A 17,125-nucleotide genomic window follows, 5' to 3' on the forward strand; every position below is an offset into this window, starting at 1 on the left:
CAAAAGACGCTGCAGGAGCAAATCAGGGCTGGGGGCTAAAGGTGAGGCTTGTCCGCTCCCCGAATTAGGCCTGTCTCGAGCTCCCATCCACAGATCTCCACGCAGTTCACTAAAGGAGGGGTCATTATCCCCATATTGCAGAAAGGGAAACTGAGGCACAGTGAGGGGTGGTGACTTGGCCAAGATCACCCAGCAGGGCAGCAGCAGACCCAGATATGGAACCCAGCCCAGGCACTGCCCTGCCCATTGCCCAGAGAAGTCCACCCCTGCGGGCTGCTGATCCGGCCCTTCCTGCCCTGCCAGAGTCACTCCAGAATAGATGTAGGAAAGGAGTGAAAGTGAAAAGTCTAGAAGGAAAGAGAGAGAGGCTGAGAGCCCAGCGCCCAATACTGCCCCCGGTGCGACTCCGGAGTGACCCAGTGTGGACCTTAGCGTGACTCCGGAGTGACACCGCCAGGACGGCAGGTGGAAGTGCGCTGCGGGCGGGGCTGAGCCGGCTCTTTCTTCCTGGGCAGGCGCTTCTCGTGGCCTGCCCCTCTCGGCTCCTCGCCCGCCAGGCTGCGCTGCGCTCCCCTCTCCGCTGTGGAGCAGGCTCGGAGGCGGCCGCCTGGGGTCCCGCGTCCGCAGCTGGGAAAACCCCGACTGCCCGGCAGCGCCCAGGGCCCCGGAGCAACTGGTGGGACGCTCCGGCGCGGGGCGCACGGGCAGCCCGGCGCAGCAGGACCCCGGGCAGAGCGGATCGGAGCTTCCCGAGAGCCGGCGCCATGGTGAGGGGCGCGGGTGGCCGCGGGCAGCAGTTTCGGTTTCTAGGCGCCTCCAGCGGGCGGGAGGGCGCGGGGACCCCGGCACCCTGCCCAGGGCCCTGCCCAGGGCCCTGCGTGGCCCCCCATCCACGGGGGTGGGCTGGGGCCGGGGCGCTTTGCGGGGTCACGGGTCCCCGGTCTGACCCCCGGGCGCTGGGGGGACGGGTGTACCGCGGGCCTGGGGGGAGAGATGGTGCTGTTCAATGCCTGATACCCCCCCCCGCGCGAGTTCGGTGCCTCCCTCCGGCCCCGCATAACTGAGCTTTGTGCCCCCCTATATCGCCCCGTTTTCCTCCCTGCTTGTGGCAAGCCCAGCTGCTCTCCTGTCCCCTGCCCCGCCACAGGCTCCTTCCTGCCCAGCCCCAGCCCCAGCCCCGGGACCGGGTAAACCAGAAGCCAAATGGCACATCCTGATCCCAGCTCCAGGCAGCCCTGGTCTTTGTCTCCGCCTGCCCCAAATCAGTCTGCGAATTTGCAGATGACACTAAACTGGGAGGAGTGGTAGATACGCTGGAGGGCAGGGTTAGGATACAGAGGGACCTAGACAAATTGGAGGATTGGGCCAAAAGAAATCTGATGAGGTTCAATACGGATAAGTGCAGGGTCCTGCACTTAGGACGGAAGAACCCAATGCAGTGTGCCCTTGTTGCCAAGAAGGCTAATGGCATTTTGGGCTGTATAAGTAGGGGCATTGCCAGCAGATCGAGGGACGAGTGATCGTTCCCCTCTATTCGACATTGGTGAGGTCTCATCTGGAGTACTGTGTCCAGTTTTGGGCCCCACACTACAAGAAGGATGTGGAAAAATTGGAAAGAGTCCAGCGAAGGGCAACAAAACTGATTAGGGGACTGGAGCACATGACTTATGAGGAGAGGCTGAGGGAGCTGGGATTGTTTAGCCTGCAGAAGAGAAGAATGAGGGGGGATTTGATAGCTGCTTTCAACTATCTGAAAGGGGGTTCCAAAGAGGATGGATCTACACTGTTCTCAGTGGTACCAGATTGCAGAACGAGGAGTAATGGTCTCAAGTTGCAGTGGGGGAGGTTTAGGTTGGATACTAGGAAAAACTTTTTCACCAGGAGGGTGGTGAAGCATTGGAATGTGTTACCTAGCGAGGTGGTGGAATCTCCTTCCTTAGAGATTTTCAAGGTCAGGCTTGACAAAGCCCTGGCTGGGATGATTTAGTTGGGGACTGGTCCTGCTTTGAGCAGGGGGTTGGACTAGATGACCTCCTGAGGTCCCTTCCAACCCTGATAGTCTATGATTCTTAGCTTCCCTTGCAACCCCTTCTCTGGGGCCAGGAAGCCTGAGTGCGCCCCAGCTCTAGGGGTCAGGCCCCCTGGATCTCCCATAGTGACCCCCAACTGTTGGGGCAGGTCCTGGGGAGGCCTGTGGTTCTGTCTCACCCACTCTGATCCACGGGAGAAAGGGCCTTCAGAGGCCATGCTGGTGCATGTGACAGTTCCTACAGGGTTAATCTGCTTTGGCAGGCAGCCTGTCCTGGCCCCAGCCCCTCCAGGGGGAGATGAGGAAGGGCCTGTGACCCCTGTGCAGTGGGAGGGTCTACGAGGAGTGGGGTCTGGCAGCTTCCCTCTGAGGAAGGGCCGTTCTATTGCTCTGTACCCGCCTTGGTGCTCCGGATGTGGCATCGTGCGGCCAGACCTGGGTGAGCCAGCTGTGTGATGTGCACTAGCCAGGGATCTGGCCTGTGGACTCCAGCCTCCCTGTGCTGGGCTGTAAATACAGCACCCAGGTCTCTCGGAGGCACCTGCCCCCCTCCCTCCCAGGGAGTTTTGTGTTTGTCTGCAGGCTGCAGGGCCCGATCCTAGGAACCAGCAGGGCAGCTCATGCAAGCATGGGCGGCTCCACCAAACAGCCCAGGCTCAGCCCCCTGCCCCCACCCCGCTGCAAAAGGCAACAGGAAACCTCGCAGAGAGGCCCCCGTCTTGGTTTAGGCTCCAGGGCTCAGCCCCTCCTTCCTCCCACTGCAAAAGGCTCAGCTTTAGCCCCCGGCCGGCAGGGCGGTGGCAAACGGGATCCCAGGGCCTGGCCCTGGGGATGTGGGTAGATCACATGCTCCTGTGGCTGAGCAGCTTTGTTTCCTTTCATGGGGCAGAGAGGTCCTGGGCTGTGCGACCTGCCCTGCCGCACCCCACCCCTTCTCTGCGGCCTCCGTTGCTTCCACTTTCACAGGCTTTTGCTCCTCCCCAAGGGGCAGCCGTGTGCTGGCAGGGAGAGCCAGCCTCATCTGGGCAGGGGCATTTGCCATCTGCCATGCCCACCAGCGCTGTTAATCCCCCAGTGCCCAAGAGCCCTGACTGAGACCGGGGCTCCTTGGGGCTGGCCCCTTGCCAAAGAACAGGGAGGGACAGGAGCAAGCCGGCTGGCCCTGGCTGCCTCCTGGGGGGCTCAGCCCAGCCCAGGGTGGCTGGACGTCCCACTGGTGGGGGCTGGTGTGTGGTGTTTAAATTATTCAAGGCTCCCTGGGGACGTGCTGCTCTGAGCAGCCCAGTAGCCATCACAGGAGTTGGAGCTTTCCCACCAGACCGTGCTGGCAGGCAGGACTCCTGGGTTCTATTCCCAGCTCTGCCTCTCTGGGTGACTTCAGGCAAGTCCCTCCCCTGCTCTGGGCCTCGGTTTCCCCATGTGTGATGCAGGATCAGGATCCTGAGCCACTGCGGTGAGCCCTGTTAGATTGGGGGCCTGGTGTCAGTGCCAAGGGCTCTGAGCCTCATAAAGAGATTCACATAGTGGCCTGGCAGATCAGGGGTCGGGCTGGGCCTCAGGAGAACCAGCTGAATTCCTGGCTCTGCACAGATGCTGGTCCAGTCACTGAATTGCTCTGGGCCTCAGTTTCCCCATTTGTGAAAGAGGGATAACAGCCCTTTGTCTCTCTTCTCTGATGAGGCTGTCGGCTCTTGGGGGCTGTCTCTGGCTCTGTCTGAGCAGTACCTTATGGTGGGCTGCCTATCTCAGCTGGGGCCTCTAGCTGCTACCGTAATACCCCTAATAAAGCAACATCCACAGTGCCCGCCTGAGATCGGTGGGTTGGAGTTTGCTGTTAACCTGCGGGGGCAGTTTGACCTGGCTGCGAACCGCGGCTTGGCCCCAGCCAAGCGGGGAGCACGCACAATGAGATCGTCCGAGAGCAGGGTGGAGAAAGACCCTGCCTGACAAGAAGGAGGGTTCTGCCCACTGGCTGCTCGGAGCACCCACTCCCTGGGGGTTGTGGGGATTTATCTGTTGTTGTGCCCCATTGCAGGGAGGGGAGAAAGGTGGCTTATTCTCCCCCCCCCCCCCGGGGCTCCTGGATCAGGCTGCCAGGGGCCCTTCTGCTCAGGGCAGGTTGTGCCCCTTCCCATCCCCTGGGCTGTGAGGGGTTGGCGCAGCTCTGCTGGGAGGACACCCCAGGGTGGGGGCTGCAGGACAGGGAGTCTCCAAGGAGCCAAGCACCTGCAGCAGCCTGGAAAGTCAGGCCCCAGGCACCCCAAGAAACCCAGGGCCCCCCAAAACTGATTCTCTCATTGGTATGTGGGCCTCTGACCCCCCTGCCCGGGGAATCCCACCTGCCTGTTTCAGCACGGGCTCAGCACATGTGATTAGCCGTATTTCCTCTCTGAGCTGCTCAGAAACCCCCTTTGTGCAAGGAGGATCCTTCTGTCTCAGCCCTTGCGGTGATCCAGATCTCCCCAGCCACCTCAGGGGCTGTTGCCACTCCATGGGAAGGGGTTGCAGTTGCTGTATGTATTCCAGTCACACCTAGAAACCCCACCCGAGATCAGGGCCCCCTTGTGCCGGGCACTGCCCAGACCCCGCCCGAGATCAGGGCCCCCTTGTGCCGGGCACTGCCCAGACCCCACCTGAGATCAGGGCCCCCTTGTGCCGGGCACTGCCCAGACCCCGCCCGAGATCAGGGCCCCCTTGTGCCAGGCGCTGCCCAGACCCCACCTGAGATCAGGGCCCCCTTGTGCCGAGCACTGCCCAGACCCCACCTGAGATCAGGGCCCCCTTGTGCCGGGCACTGCCCAGACCCCGCCCGAGATCAGGGCCCCCTTGTGCCGGGCACTGCCCAGACCCCACCCGAGATCAGGGCCCCCTTGTGCCGGGCACTGCCCAGACCCCGCCCGAGATCAGGGCCCCCTTGTGCCGGGCACTGCCCAGACCCCGCCCGAGATCAGGGCCCCCTTGTGCCGGGCACTGCCCAGACCCCGCCCGAGATCAGGGCCCCCTTGTGCCAGGCGCTGCCCAGACCCCACCTGAGATCAGGGCCCCCTTGTGCCGGGCACTGCCCAGACCCCACCTGAGATCAGGGCCCCCTTGTGCCGGGCGCTGCCGAGACCCACAGAGACTCTCCGTGCCCCAAAGAGTTTGGTCTGATGGGATGGAAGGAGGAAGGATCCCATTACACATTGGGGTGCTGAGCCCCAGCCAGATGAAGTGACTGGTCTGCGGTCACATGGGGAGTCCATGGCAGGCCAGGAATTGAACCCCATCTTGTAGGTCCCAGCCCGAGGCCTTGGCCCTGGCCTAGCCCATGTTGGCAGTGCTGGAAAATCCCTACCCTGGTGACTTGTTTTTCCAGCTCTAACCGCCTCCAGGCATCAATCAAAGGAGCCTAGAACAAACAATAGTGACATGGCTGATTCCCGTAACCAAACCCGACCCCCCCCCGCCCCCCGGGCCACCCACTCGGCTCAGCCCCACTCCGGCTCAGAGACTGGGACGCGCTCCAGCAGCCGGATGTCCTGACACCTCGGGCCCCACAGGAAATGCTCCCCTGGCCCAGTGCTGGCACCAGGCCATGGCCTGTGAGAACAGGCTGGGACCAAAATACCCTGGGGTGTCTCTTTGGGCCCCCCAGACTCGTAGGGAGTGATGCTGGGGCAGGGGTGGGCAGGGGGAGCCCTGAGCGTTGTCTTCAACTGAGCAGAGCCGGCAGTGGGAGAGAGAGGCTGCGGGGGGAAATGAGCGCTGGGTTGGGATCAGCCATGGCTGGGTGAAGGGAGGGGGGCACTGTCCCTGAACTACCCCAACAGCATGGGGGAATGCACCTCACAACCCCCTCATGCCTTACCCCAACTCCTCACCCCCCAATCCCTGCCCTCCACACCCCAACCCCCTCACGCTGTACCCCAACTCCTCACCCCCCAATCCCTGCCCTCCACACCCCAACCTCCACACGCCATACCCCAACTCCTAACCCCCCAATCCCTGCCCTCCACACCCCAACCCCCTCACGCTGTACCCCAACTCCTAACCCCCCAATCCCTGCCCTCCACACCCCAACCCCCTCACGCTGTACCCCAACTCCTAACCCCCCAATCCCTGCCCTCCACACCCCAACCCCCTCACGCTGTACCCCAACTCCTCACCCCCCAATCCCTGCCCTCCACACCCCAACCTCCACACGCCGTACCCCAACTCCTAACCCCCCAATCCCTGCCCTCCACACCCCAACCCCCTCACGCTGTACCCCAACTCCTAATCCTCCAATCCCTGCCCTCCACACCCCAACCCCCTCACGCTGTACCCCAACTCCTCACCCCCCAATCCCTGCCCTCCACACCCCAACCTCCACACGCCGTACCCCAACTCCTAACCCCCCAATCCCTGCCCTCCACACCCCAAACTCCACACGCCGTACCCCAACTCCTCACCCCCCAATCCCTGCCCTCCACACCCCAACCCCCACATGCCGTACCCAAACTCCTAACCCCCCAATCCCTGCCCTCCACACCCCAACCCCCTCACGCTGTACCCCAACTCCTCACCCCCCAATCCCTGCCCTCCACACCCCAACCTCCACACTCCATACCCCAACTCCTAACCCCCCAATCCCTGCCCTCCACACCCCAACCTCCACACGCCGTACCCCAACTCCTAACCCCCCAATCCCTGCCCTCCACACCCCAACCCCCTCACGCTGTACCCCAACTCCTCACCCCCCAATCCCTGCCCTCCACACCCCAACCTCCACACTCCATACCCCAACTCCTAAGCCCCCAATCCCTGCCCTCCACACCCCAACCTCCACACGCCGTACCCCAACTCCTAACCCCCCAATCCCTGCCCTCCACACCCCAACCTCCACACGCCGTACCCCAACTCCTAACCCCCCAATCCCTGCCCTCCACACCCCAACCCCCTCACGCTGTACCCCAACTCCTCACCCCCCAATCCCTGCCCTCCACACCCCAACCTCCACACGCCGTACCCCAACTCCTAACCCCCCAATCCCTGCCCTCCACACCCCAACCCCCTCACGCTGTACCCCAACTCCTCACCCCCCAATCCCTGCCCTCCACACCCCAACCTCCACACTCCATACCCCAACTCCTAACCCCCCAATCCCTGCCCTCCACACCCCAACCTCCACACGCCGTACCCCAACTCCTAACCCCCCAATCCCTGCCCTCCACACCCCAACCTCCACACGCCGTACCCCAACTCCTCACCCCCCAATCCCTGCCCTCCACACCCCAACCTCCACACGCCGTACCCCAACTCCTAACCCCCAATCCCTGCCCTCCACACCCCAACCTCCACACGCCGTACCCCAACTCCTAACCCCCCAATCCCTGCCCTCCACACCCCAAACTCCACACGCCGTACCCCAACTCCTCACCCCCCAATCCCTGCCCTCCACACTCCATACCCCAACTCCTAACCCCCCGATCCCTGCCCTCCACACCCCAACCTCCACACGCCGTACCCCAACTCCTAACCCCCCAATCCCTGCCCTCCACACCCCAACCCCCACATGCAGTACCCCAACTCCTAACCCCCCAATCCCTGCCCTCCATACCCCAACCCCCACATGCCGTACCCCAACTCCTCACCCCCCAATCCCTGCCCTCCACACCCCAACCTCCACACTCCATACCCCAACTCCTAACCCCCCAATCCCTGCCCTCCATACCCCAACCCCCACATGTCGTACCCAAACTCCTAATCCTCCAATCCCTGCCCTCCACACCCCAACCCCACATGCCGTACCCAAACTCCTAATCCTCCAATCCCTGCCCTCCACACCCCAACCCCCTCACGCTGTACCCCAACTCCTCACCCCCCAATCCCTGCCCTCCATACCCCAACCCCCACATGCCGTACCCCAACTCCTCACCCCCCAATCCCTGCCCTCCACACCCCAACCTCCACACTCCATACCCCAACTCCTAACCCCCCAATCCCTGCCCTCCATACCCCAACCCCCACATGCCGTACCCCAACTCCTCACCCCCCAATCCCTGCCCTCCACACCCCAACCTCCACACTCCATACCCCAACTCCTAACCCCCCAATCCCTGCCCTCCATACCCCAACCCCCACATGTCGTACCCAAACTCCTAATCCTCCAATCCCTGCCCTCCACACCCCAACCCCACATGCCGTACCCAAACTCCTAATCCTCCAATCCCTGCCCTCCACACCCCAACCCCCTCACGCTGTACCCCAACTCCTCACCCCCCAATCCCTGCCCTCCATACCCCAACCCCCACATGCCGTACCCCAACTCCTCACCCCCCAATCCCTGCCCTCCACACCCCAACCTCCACACTCCATACCCCAACTCCTCACCCCCCAATCCCTGCCCTCCACACCCCAACCCCCGGATGCTGTACCCCAACTCCTAACCCCCCAATCCCTGCCCTCCACACCCCAACCCCCTCACGCTGTACCCCAACTCCTAATCCTCCAATCCCTGCCCTCCACACCCCAACCCCAGCCCCCAGTGAGAGGGATATGTTAGCCCAGCCCTCCCCCCCCGCAGTGAGATGGGGAGGGGTGGCTGGCTGGGGGGCAGGCGACAGCCCCATGCCTGTTCACCTTGTGGGGGACTACGCAGCAGGTGGTAGGAGATGGGCATCTGTGGGGAGCTTTGAGCTTGAGGGTTGGGATGCTCAGAGCAGCAGGGTGTTTTGTGTGTTGTCATCTTCAGCATCCGTTACTGGGCCTTCGAGGGGCTGTGGACATGTGCATTGGCCATGCTGGGAGGAGTGGGGTCTGTTGGGTAGAGCGGGGGTGGGGCAGGGAGTTAGGACTCCTGGGTTCTGTTCCCAGCTCTGGGAGGGGAGTAGAGTTCAGTGGTTAGAGCAGGGAGGGCTGGGAGCCAGAACTCCTGGGTTCTATCCTCGGCTCTGGGCAGGGATGGGGGTGCAGTAGTCGCAGCAGTGGGGCTGGGCACACAGATCCCACCCTGCTCCATGCGGTATAGTGCCCCTTTGTGCTGCCTTGGGGTCAGCACTGACTGCAAGGGGACAGCACCGCATCCTGCAGCGTGCTGGGCATTTCCTGAAGGTCTCTCCTCCGAAGCCCAGCTGTTGCTGGTTGCGCTGAGATCTTAGCTTCCGGTCGCCGCATCCTGCAGTCGCTGAAGGATTTTTCCTCCCCTGTTCCCATTTCCTGCTGGAGTTGGCTCAGCAGACTCGCCCCACCCAGCTCGGGTGTCTCCACCCTTAGACTGGGGTCTGATCTGAGTCCTTTTACCTCTTTGTGGAAAGAATATTTCCCAGGGGGATTTGAATCCCGCCAGCCCAGGAGCCAGGAACATCACTCCAGGAATTGTGGAGGTCAGAGGGCATCCGCTTGTCTGCTCTGAGAATTTATTCTTTGTGGATATTTCCTGCTCTGGCCACCCGGTCCTCCATGAGCAGCCCTGGCCGGATGTGCCGGAGAGAGCGTGCTCTGATCAGCACTTCTCAGCCAGGGGCTGCACCCTCCCCAGCACAGAGCAAATAGGGCCTCTTGGGCAAGATGTGTCTCAGAGTTAAGGAGAAGTGAATCAAGAAAGAACATAAGTAACAGACACTATCTGGCCGTGGTCTCTGCAGCTGGCATGGCTCTGAGGGATTTGAAGGTGTAGGGCACACGAGACCACAGGCCTCACTAAATACAATATCCCGACCTATGGGGAAGAAGGAGCCCTCCCCCATCTACCCTTTGGCTTTCAAAATCATTCCCTCAAAGGACCACAAGGGAAGGCTGGTCTGGTCCCTAAGCCCCCTGTACAAACTGGTCCCTGGAGCAGCTGCTGTTGCTTGGGATTAACCCAGCTGTTGGCAAACAGTGGATCAAAGAGTGCCGGGGGGTGGGGTGGGTCTCCATCTATGGAGGGGCCAAGGCTGAGTGGCGCTGGGACCAGGTGCGCCAGGTTGTGACGACCGGAGTGGGGAGCTGCCACTGCCTGGGTGGGTGCAGAGTGGGCTCCCCCCGCCCCCCTCCTGCAGGGGGGTCCCAGTAGGAGATGAGGCTGGGGGTCACAGCGTGGCAGAGTTCAGGAAACAGTCGTTAAGTCATAGAACCAGTGAGCTCCCTCTAGCCCCCAGGACCTGCTCCTGCCGTCCTGAAGGCTCAAAGAGGCCCCCAATGTGCCTTTGGGTTTATCCCGCTGACCCTCTGCCCCCTCAGCTGGCCCAGACCACTGAAGCCCAGCCATCCTGTTGTCATGGGGTCCCCGGGCGATGCCCTGGAACTGCTCCCTAGGAAGCCAGGCAGGATTGTGGGGGAGCCTCCTCTCTGGGAGCAGCCTGTCTGCAGGACACACAGCTCACACATCTTCCACCTTCCTGGGTCTGACCTCGGAGCATTCAGCATCCTCTGCCCCTCCCTGCGCTTCCCCCAGAGAGTCCGCCCAGGCGGGGTCCTGGTGAAACCAGTGGGTCCTGCCCCCCAACTCCGCAGTCAGACGGGACTCTCAGCCAGCCAGTAAAACAGAGGTTTATTAGACGACAGGGACATGGTCTAACACAGAGCTTGTAGGTGCAGAGAACAGGACCCCTCAGCTGGGTCCATTTTGTGGGGCGGTGAGCCAGATAACCCCGTCTGCCCTTCACTCCATGTCCCTAGCCAGCCCCAAACTGAAACTCCCTCCAGCCCCTCCTCCTCTGGGCTTTGTCCCTTTCCCGGGCCAGGAGGGCACCTGATTCCTTTGTTCTCCAACCCCTTTAGTTCTCACCTTGCAGGGGGGAAGGGCCCAGGCCATTAGTTGCCAGGAAACAGGGTGTCGGCCATTCTCTGTGTCCAGACCCCTGCACACACCTGCCCTCTAGGGCTCTGCAACGATCATACACCCTTATCCCACCCCCTAGATACTTAAGAACCGCATAGGGGAAACTGAGGCACCCCCACAATATTCAGAGGAAACATTAAGAAATGTCCTGCTTCATCATGTATTTAACCCTGTCCTCCCTGCAGGTGGAGGAGAACCTGGAGCGATGCCAGAAGGAGACAGAGGAGGTGACTCAGATCATGCTGGTCAACTACTCCAAGGTGCTGGACCGGGAGGTCAAGCTCAGTGACCTGGACGACAGAGCAGATGAGCTCCGCAACATGGTGTGCTGGGGGGGAGGGAGCAGTGGGGCAGGGCACAATGGGGGGGAGGGGGCTGCTCGTGCACCATCACTTTCCTGGGGGTGCGAATCCAAGACCCATGGGTTTGCAAATGGGCTCCCACTGCTGGGCTAAAAGGAGAATTCCTGTTAGTAATATGGGCCCCATGATACACAGCTGCCCGGTTCCGACTCCGGCCAGCAGGGGGCAGTGATGTACCCGGCGTGACAAGTGGCGGCTGTACAGGGTTTGAGCGGAGGGAAGCTGAAGCCTGGGGTGAGTTCCTTGGGCCTGGGGGCGGGTCCCCGGCTGCCCCTTGACAGCTCTCGCTTTGCTTCCTCCTAGAGCTCCGCCTTCAGCAAGACGACAAAGACGGTGGCGCAGAAGAAGCGCTGGGAGAACAGGAAGTACAGGATAGTCCTGGCGGCGGTCGTGGTGCTCATGGCGTTAATCATCCTGGCCGTGGTTCTGTGGCTGTCGCTGCGCGGGGCCGGGAACCAGGCCGCCGGGAACCAGGCCGCCGAGAGCCGGGCCACCACCACGCAGGGTGACTGAGGGAAGGAGACGACCCAGCGTCCTCTCTGCTAGGGACGCAGCTGCCCTGGGCTCAGTGCAATATGGACACAGCGCGCGGGGAGACTGCCGGGGCTGCCAGTGGAGCTGGGGATTTTCTTTAGCTATTTGGAAAGGCCCCTTTGGAGATGGGTCACAACACTAGGAAACAATATTGACAGCCCAGCTCCAGGGAGCAACCCTACAAAAACAACCCCCTAATGATCAGCCCAGGGCTCAAGAGCAACCCTACAATAACAAACCAATGTGTGCAGCCCAGTTCTGACATACAATCCCCCAATAACAACCTATTGGGATCAGCCCCAGCAACCCTACAATAACACCCGCAGTCCCTGGGAAGGGACCCTAGCAAGGGAGAAGGCCCCTGCGTTAGGTTTCCCAGCAGGTCAGGTAGATAAACGCTCACAAGTGCCTTAAGCTTTAGATAGACTACTGTAGGGTGGGGAGGAGAGGTTTGCAGACAGTTGTGCTTCATGAAGTGTATCGTGGGTGGTAGACCTGGTTTTAAGACCAGCCCCCAGATCTGTTTAAAGCTCTCGCTGCCCTGCGCCGCAGCCTTTCGCACCAGTCCCAGCACTGCTGAGGGCAGGTCAGTAAAGACAGATTGTTTGTAAAATGTTCGTGTTTCTGGTATGGCTGCTGGGGAGGGACAAATGGAGGTGGACAGAGAGATGCACCCAGCAGCGATCCATGCCGAGGGGTGCCCGATCCCTTCCCATTGTTCCCCCAGCTCCCTGGCACCCCAGAGTCAAATCGGATCTCCAGGTTAAGCATCCTTTGTGCCCTTAATTATAACAGGGTTCAAAAAAGAACGAGATGAGTTCATGGAGGACAGGTCCATCAATGGCTATTAGCCAGGATGGGCAGGGATGGTGTCCCGAGCCTCTGTTTGCCAGAAGCTGGGAATGGGTGACAGGGGATGGGTCACTTGATAATTCCCTGTTCTGTTCACTCCCTCTGGGGCACCTGGCATTGGCCACTGTCGGCAGACAGGATACTGGGCTAGATGGACCTTTGGTCTGACCCAGTCTAGCCGCTCTTATGTTCTTAGAGTCAGACACAGACGCTTGCAGCGAGGGTGTGCTCGGAGCACGGTCGGCACGCTCCTTTGCCATCATGCCTATAACAAACTCGCCAGCAGTTACATTGTGGGTGGGCCAAGCCCATGGCTGAACGGCAATAGCCACTTGTGGTTTCCTGGTGCTCCTGGTCTGTCTCCAGCTGTAGTTTCATCTCATATGTAGATTAACTCTTTGGAGCAGAACAATGTGTATAGTAGGGGTGCTGAGAGCCAGTGAACCACACTGTAAACCCTGCACCCCCAGCACCTATGAGCAAGGCCCGTCTGTTGGCTCTGGGTCTGGACAGCGCCTGGCACAATGGGGTCTTGGTCCACGAGGGAGGCTCCGAGGTGCTACCGTAATACACCTAATAAATAACGTATGAGCGCCCAGCATGATGGGTCCTGGTCCAGGACTGGGGTTCCTGGGCATTACCGTAATACACCTCATAAATAACCTACAGTGCCCAGCACAATGCGTAGTGTGTGGGACGTGGGCACCTGTCTGCTAAGAACTGGGCTGAGACCCGCCAACTCCAGGGCCACCAAAGACCTGCCAGCCATTCCCACCCTGAGCTGGCCTGGAACCCCTGACCTGGAGGCAAACGTCTCTAACAGCTCATGGCTGATCTCTGGAGCTTCCGGGTAGCGGAGCGGTTCTGCGGGCGACACCCTCGCCGGTCTCTCTTTAGGAGGAATTGTTGCTCAGTGATGAGCATGAACCACCCCTGTTTAGGAAGGAGGGAGTGGGGGGAGACGCACTCTGCATCACCAAGGGGGGGACCTGTTTCCAAGTCCCCCATAACACTGAAAAAAATGATCCTGAATGACTCCACTCCCAGCAGTGAGCTTCCCCAAAGCAGTGCCTCACCCCCATTTGCAGGCTGAGAGTGCTCCCCCATGGCTGTGCCCCCAGGGCAGTGCCCCCCCATGGCTGTGAGTGCCCCCAGGGCAGCACCCCTCCCCCCACTCTGTAAGCACCCCCCAGGGTGGTGCCTGTCCCCCCCCAGCTGTGAGCACCACAAGGTTGTGTCTCCCCAAGGCAGCACCTCCCTCCCCCCAGGCTGTGAGCATCCCCAAGATGGTGCCACTCAGCTGTGAGCGCCTCCAAGGCAGTGCCTGGCCCCCCCAGCTGGGAGTGCCCCAGGACAGCACCCCCTCCAGGATGTGGGCTTCCCCAAAGCAGTGCCTCATCCCACCCCAGGCTGTGAGCACCCCCAGGGCCGTGCCTGCCCCCCCTTCAGCTGTGAGCACCCCCAGGGCGGTGCCTGCCCCCTTCAGCTGTGAGTGTCCCCAGGGCCGTGCCTGCCCCCCCCAGGCTGTGAGCACCCCCAGGGCGGTGCCCTCCCAGCTCCGCCCCCCAGCTCAGTCCGGGCCGGGAGCTCAGACAGTCCCGCACGAATCACCGCCCTTCTCCGCACGGCGCGTCCCGATTGGCTCCTGGCTGCGTTCGCGTGCCTCGCCTTCGGCCAATGGGCGATTAGCTCCCCGGCTACTTCCCCATCCAGCCCCGCCCCCGGCCGCGGGGATTGGCTGGCGCGGCCGTCTCGCGAGGCCATTGGGCCGGGCCGGGCCGGGCAGGCGTCACTGGCCCCGATGGCTTCGTACTTCGAGGAGCACAACTGCGAGCCCGGCGAGCGCGCCCGGGAGAACCTGCTGCTGGAGCTCGCCAGGTGGGGGCTGGGACCCGGCGCGTGGGCAGCCCCTGGGGGATGGGGGGCAGGGAACGTGTCCCCCCCGCCCCCCGTGGGGGGCCGAGCCCCCCGGGACGCCCCCCCGGGACGCCCCCCCGCAGGAGCCTGTCGCCCCGTGGGGCAGGGTCGCTGCCTGGTCCAGCTGGGCCCCGCCCCCTGACCGGACTCTCCCCGCCGGCCCCGCCCCCTGACCGGACTCTCCCCGCCGGTCCCGCCGCCTGACCGGACTCTCCCCGCAGGACCCTGTTCAATGGGCAGCAGATCGACCTGGGTGCCGTGGGCTTCACCGACTGGGATCAGCGGCTGCCCCCGCCGGCCGCCCGGCGGGCCGTGCTGAGCCTCCCCACGGTGCGGGTGACGCCGGCCCAGGCAGGTGAGGGAGCCCCCGGTCAGGGCTCGGGGGCTCTGCTAGGGCCCCGCCCCATTGCCCCAAGGGATGGGACCCAGGTGTCCGGCTGACCGAAACGCTCTGCTGCGCCTGCAGCCTGCCTGGCTCCTCGGGGGTCTCTGCTTCCCTTAGAATCATAGACCTCGAGAAGGCACCGAGTCCACCCCCTGCTCAGAGCAGGGCCAATCCCCAGTTTTTGCCCCAGATCCCTAAATGGCCCCCTCAAGGGCCGAACTCACAACCCTGGGGTTAGCAGGCCAATGCTCAAACCACTGAGCGATCCCTCCCCGCGGGGTGGGTTATTGCCGGATTGTGGCACTCAGGACGGGGTCGTGGTGCCCCCTTCCATGGGGTCCTGGGGCATCGGGTCCGGGCGCCTGCTGCCTGGGACAGGACAAGCCTGATGCTCTTCTCTCTCCCCTGCCCGCTGCCCGGCGCCGCTGCCCAGACAAAGGGCTGAAATGCCCCGTGTGCCTGCTGGAGTTCGAGGAGGATGAGGGGGCCAGGAAGATGCCCTGCGAGCATCTTTTCCACTCAGGCTGCATCCTGCCCTGGCTGGGGAAGGTAGGTGCTGCTCCTTTCAGAAGCTTGCAGGGCCAGCTGTGCTTCCCCTACCCTGGCTGTGGCTGGACCCAGGCCTTTGGAAGCACAGACAATGGGGAGTGACCTCTCCTGAATTGGCGGTGCCAAGGAGACACCCGAAAGGTCTAGAGCTGCAGGTGGGCGAGGGGACGGCGCCTCAGCGAGATTCCTCTTCTCTCCCCCAGACCAACTCCTGCCCTCTCTGCCGCCACGAGCTGCCCACGGATGACCAGGAATATGAGGAATACAAGAAAGACAAGGTGGGGTGCTTGTTACCACGCTGCCCCCTGCAGGGAGGCAGGGGTGGGCAGCGTGGGGTCCTGCTGCAGGGGTGGGTGTGCACGGAAAGGCTTTGTTCCTGCCATTAAATGGTTAAAGCCAAGTGTCCAGGGAGCAAAGCATTAGAAGATTGAACGCTGAGCCCAGGAAGGGGGGAGAATTCAGGGCCTGCTGGGCTGGAGTGTAATTTGGATGGAGCAGGGCCAGTTTTCCCCATCCCTGTTAGCTCTGCTGGTGCCCCTCCCTGCTGACCCACAGCCTCTCTGCCCTTCCAGCCCTGGCCGGCCAGGGGTATGGTTGTCACAGGGCACCCAATGCCCAGGGAAGAGGCTGGAGGTGGCAGCATCGGATGATGATGGTGTGGGGGTCTGGCCCGAAGCGTGATGGTAATCGCAGTGACGTGCTACCAAAGCCCAATACCTTGCACCCTGTCTGGCTGTGGGCCCCAGCAGACTGCCCAGCGCGGGCGGGGAACATGGTGGGGTACATGGGCCTCCTGATGTCCATGCTGGGCAGTGGCCATGTGCTAGGTGGGGCCGGTGGAGCTCGCCTTGACCACTGCCTGTCCTGGTTGTGTTTCAGGTGCGGAGGGAGCAGCGCGAGCACCGGCTGGAGTACCTGCATGGGGCCATGTACACGTGACTGGGGGGTGCCCCACCCTGGCCCCCCACCTGCCTGGGGCATTGGATGCCCTCTCTGGGTCAGTGGGGGTGACCCCTCAGCGTCGGTACAAAGTTGCCTCCTTTCCAGAGCTGGGTCCACAGGGGGTGTCCCCTGACATGAACAGGGCCCCTCCTTTGCTGAGCAACCCCAGCATCCCCATGGATCAGCCCTCGGCATCTCCCCCACTTTGTTGTGGGGTAGGGGCAGGGGTAACACTGACCAACCCCTCCCCCGTTGTCCAGCCATCTCTCCAGGCTGATTAAAGGTGTTTTTCTCTGACCCAGAGCGTTTATGGAGTGTGAATGGGGGTGGAGGGCTTAGGGTATGGAGTCGTCTCTGTGGGGGAGATAGAAGACCCACCCTCCTGGCCTCTTTTATTCCCATGGGTGCTGAACCCTGCCCTGGGCGCTAAGCCTTGGCCCCTGAAAGAGTCCCCACAGCCAGCTGGCTGCCTGGAACCTGCCTGGGGGCTGAACTCCCTCCCCACCTAGGGGCATGCCTGCAACAGCTGTCCGAGGGTCCCTGGCTCTGGCTCCCCCAGTGGTGGGGTAACAGCAGGCCAGGCCAGGCCCTCTCTGCTGTTCAGAGGGAGATCACAGCATGTTGCTGGTGCCAGGGGGGTGGACCGGGGTGATAGGGTGTCTCCTGAAGAGAATGGAGCCCCTCCTTTGCTGATCAGCCCCGGTGTTCCCTGCTTCCTACTGACACCGGGCTCAGAACAGCTGGGGCTGGGAGGTGAGGGTCACTCCGAGCCA

At 62.2% G+C, this 17,125-nt stretch overlaps 2 protein-coding genes across 2 annotated transcripts; both read left to right on the top strand.

Annotated features, from left to right (window-relative positions):
• Positions 1 to 462: 462 nt before the first annotated feature.
• On the top strand, positions 463 to 12,320 carry VAMP5 (vesicle associated membrane protein 5). The gene is made up of 3 exons (XM_073325152.2): positions 463 to 767; positions 10,997 to 11,134; positions 11,477 to 12,320. Exons 1-3 carry the CDS (start codon positions 765 to 767, stop codon positions 11,684 to 11,686), a joined length of 351 nt encoding a protein of 116 aa, XP_073181253.1. The 5' UTR covers positions 463 to 764; the 3' UTR covers positions 11,687 to 12,320.
• Positions 12,321 to 14,268: 1,948 nt separating this feature from the next.
• Positions 14,269 to 16,649, top strand: RNF181 (ring finger protein 181). The gene is made up of 5 exons (XM_073324808.2): positions 14,269 to 14,437; positions 14,698 to 14,831; positions 15,295 to 15,410; positions 15,614 to 15,688; positions 16,290 to 16,649. The coding sequence occupies exons 1-5, from the start codon at positions 14,361 to 14,363 to the stop codon at positions 16,347 to 16,349; spliced, it is 462 nt and encodes a 153-aa protein (XP_073180909.1). The 5' UTR covers positions 14,269 to 14,360; the 3' UTR covers positions 16,350 to 16,649.
• Positions 16,650 to 17,125: the final 476 nt, after the last annotated feature.

The sequence above is a fragment of the Lepidochelys kempii genome, chromosome 26 (assembly GCF_965140285.1).
Source record: "Lepidochelys kempii isolate rLepKem1 chromosome 26, rLepKem1.hap1, whole genome shotgun sequence".
NCBI lineage: Eukaryota > Metazoa > Chordata > Testudines > Cheloniidae > Lepidochelys > Lepidochelys kempii.

Bases quoted from the DNA above. Each gene is read 5' to 3' on its own strand.
- RNF181 (XM_073324808.2), top strand. From the start codon at position 14,361: ATGGCTTCGTACTTCGAGGAGCACAACTGCGAGCCCGGCGAGCGCGCC. The intron at 14,438-14,697 runs GTGGGGGCTGGG...CTCTCCCCGCAG, and splicing joins CTGCTGCTGGAGCTCGCCAG to GACCCTGTTCAATGGGCAGC. The intron at 15,411-15,613 runs GTAGGTGCTGCT...TCTCTCCCCCAG, and splicing joins TCCTGCCCTGGCTGGGGAAG to ACCAACTCCTGCCCTCTCTG.
- VAMP5 (XM_073325152.2), top strand. The intron at 11,135-11,476 runs GTGTGCTGGGGG...GCTTCCTCCTAG, and splicing joins CAGATGAGCTCCGCAACATG to AGCTCCGCCTTCAGCAAGAC.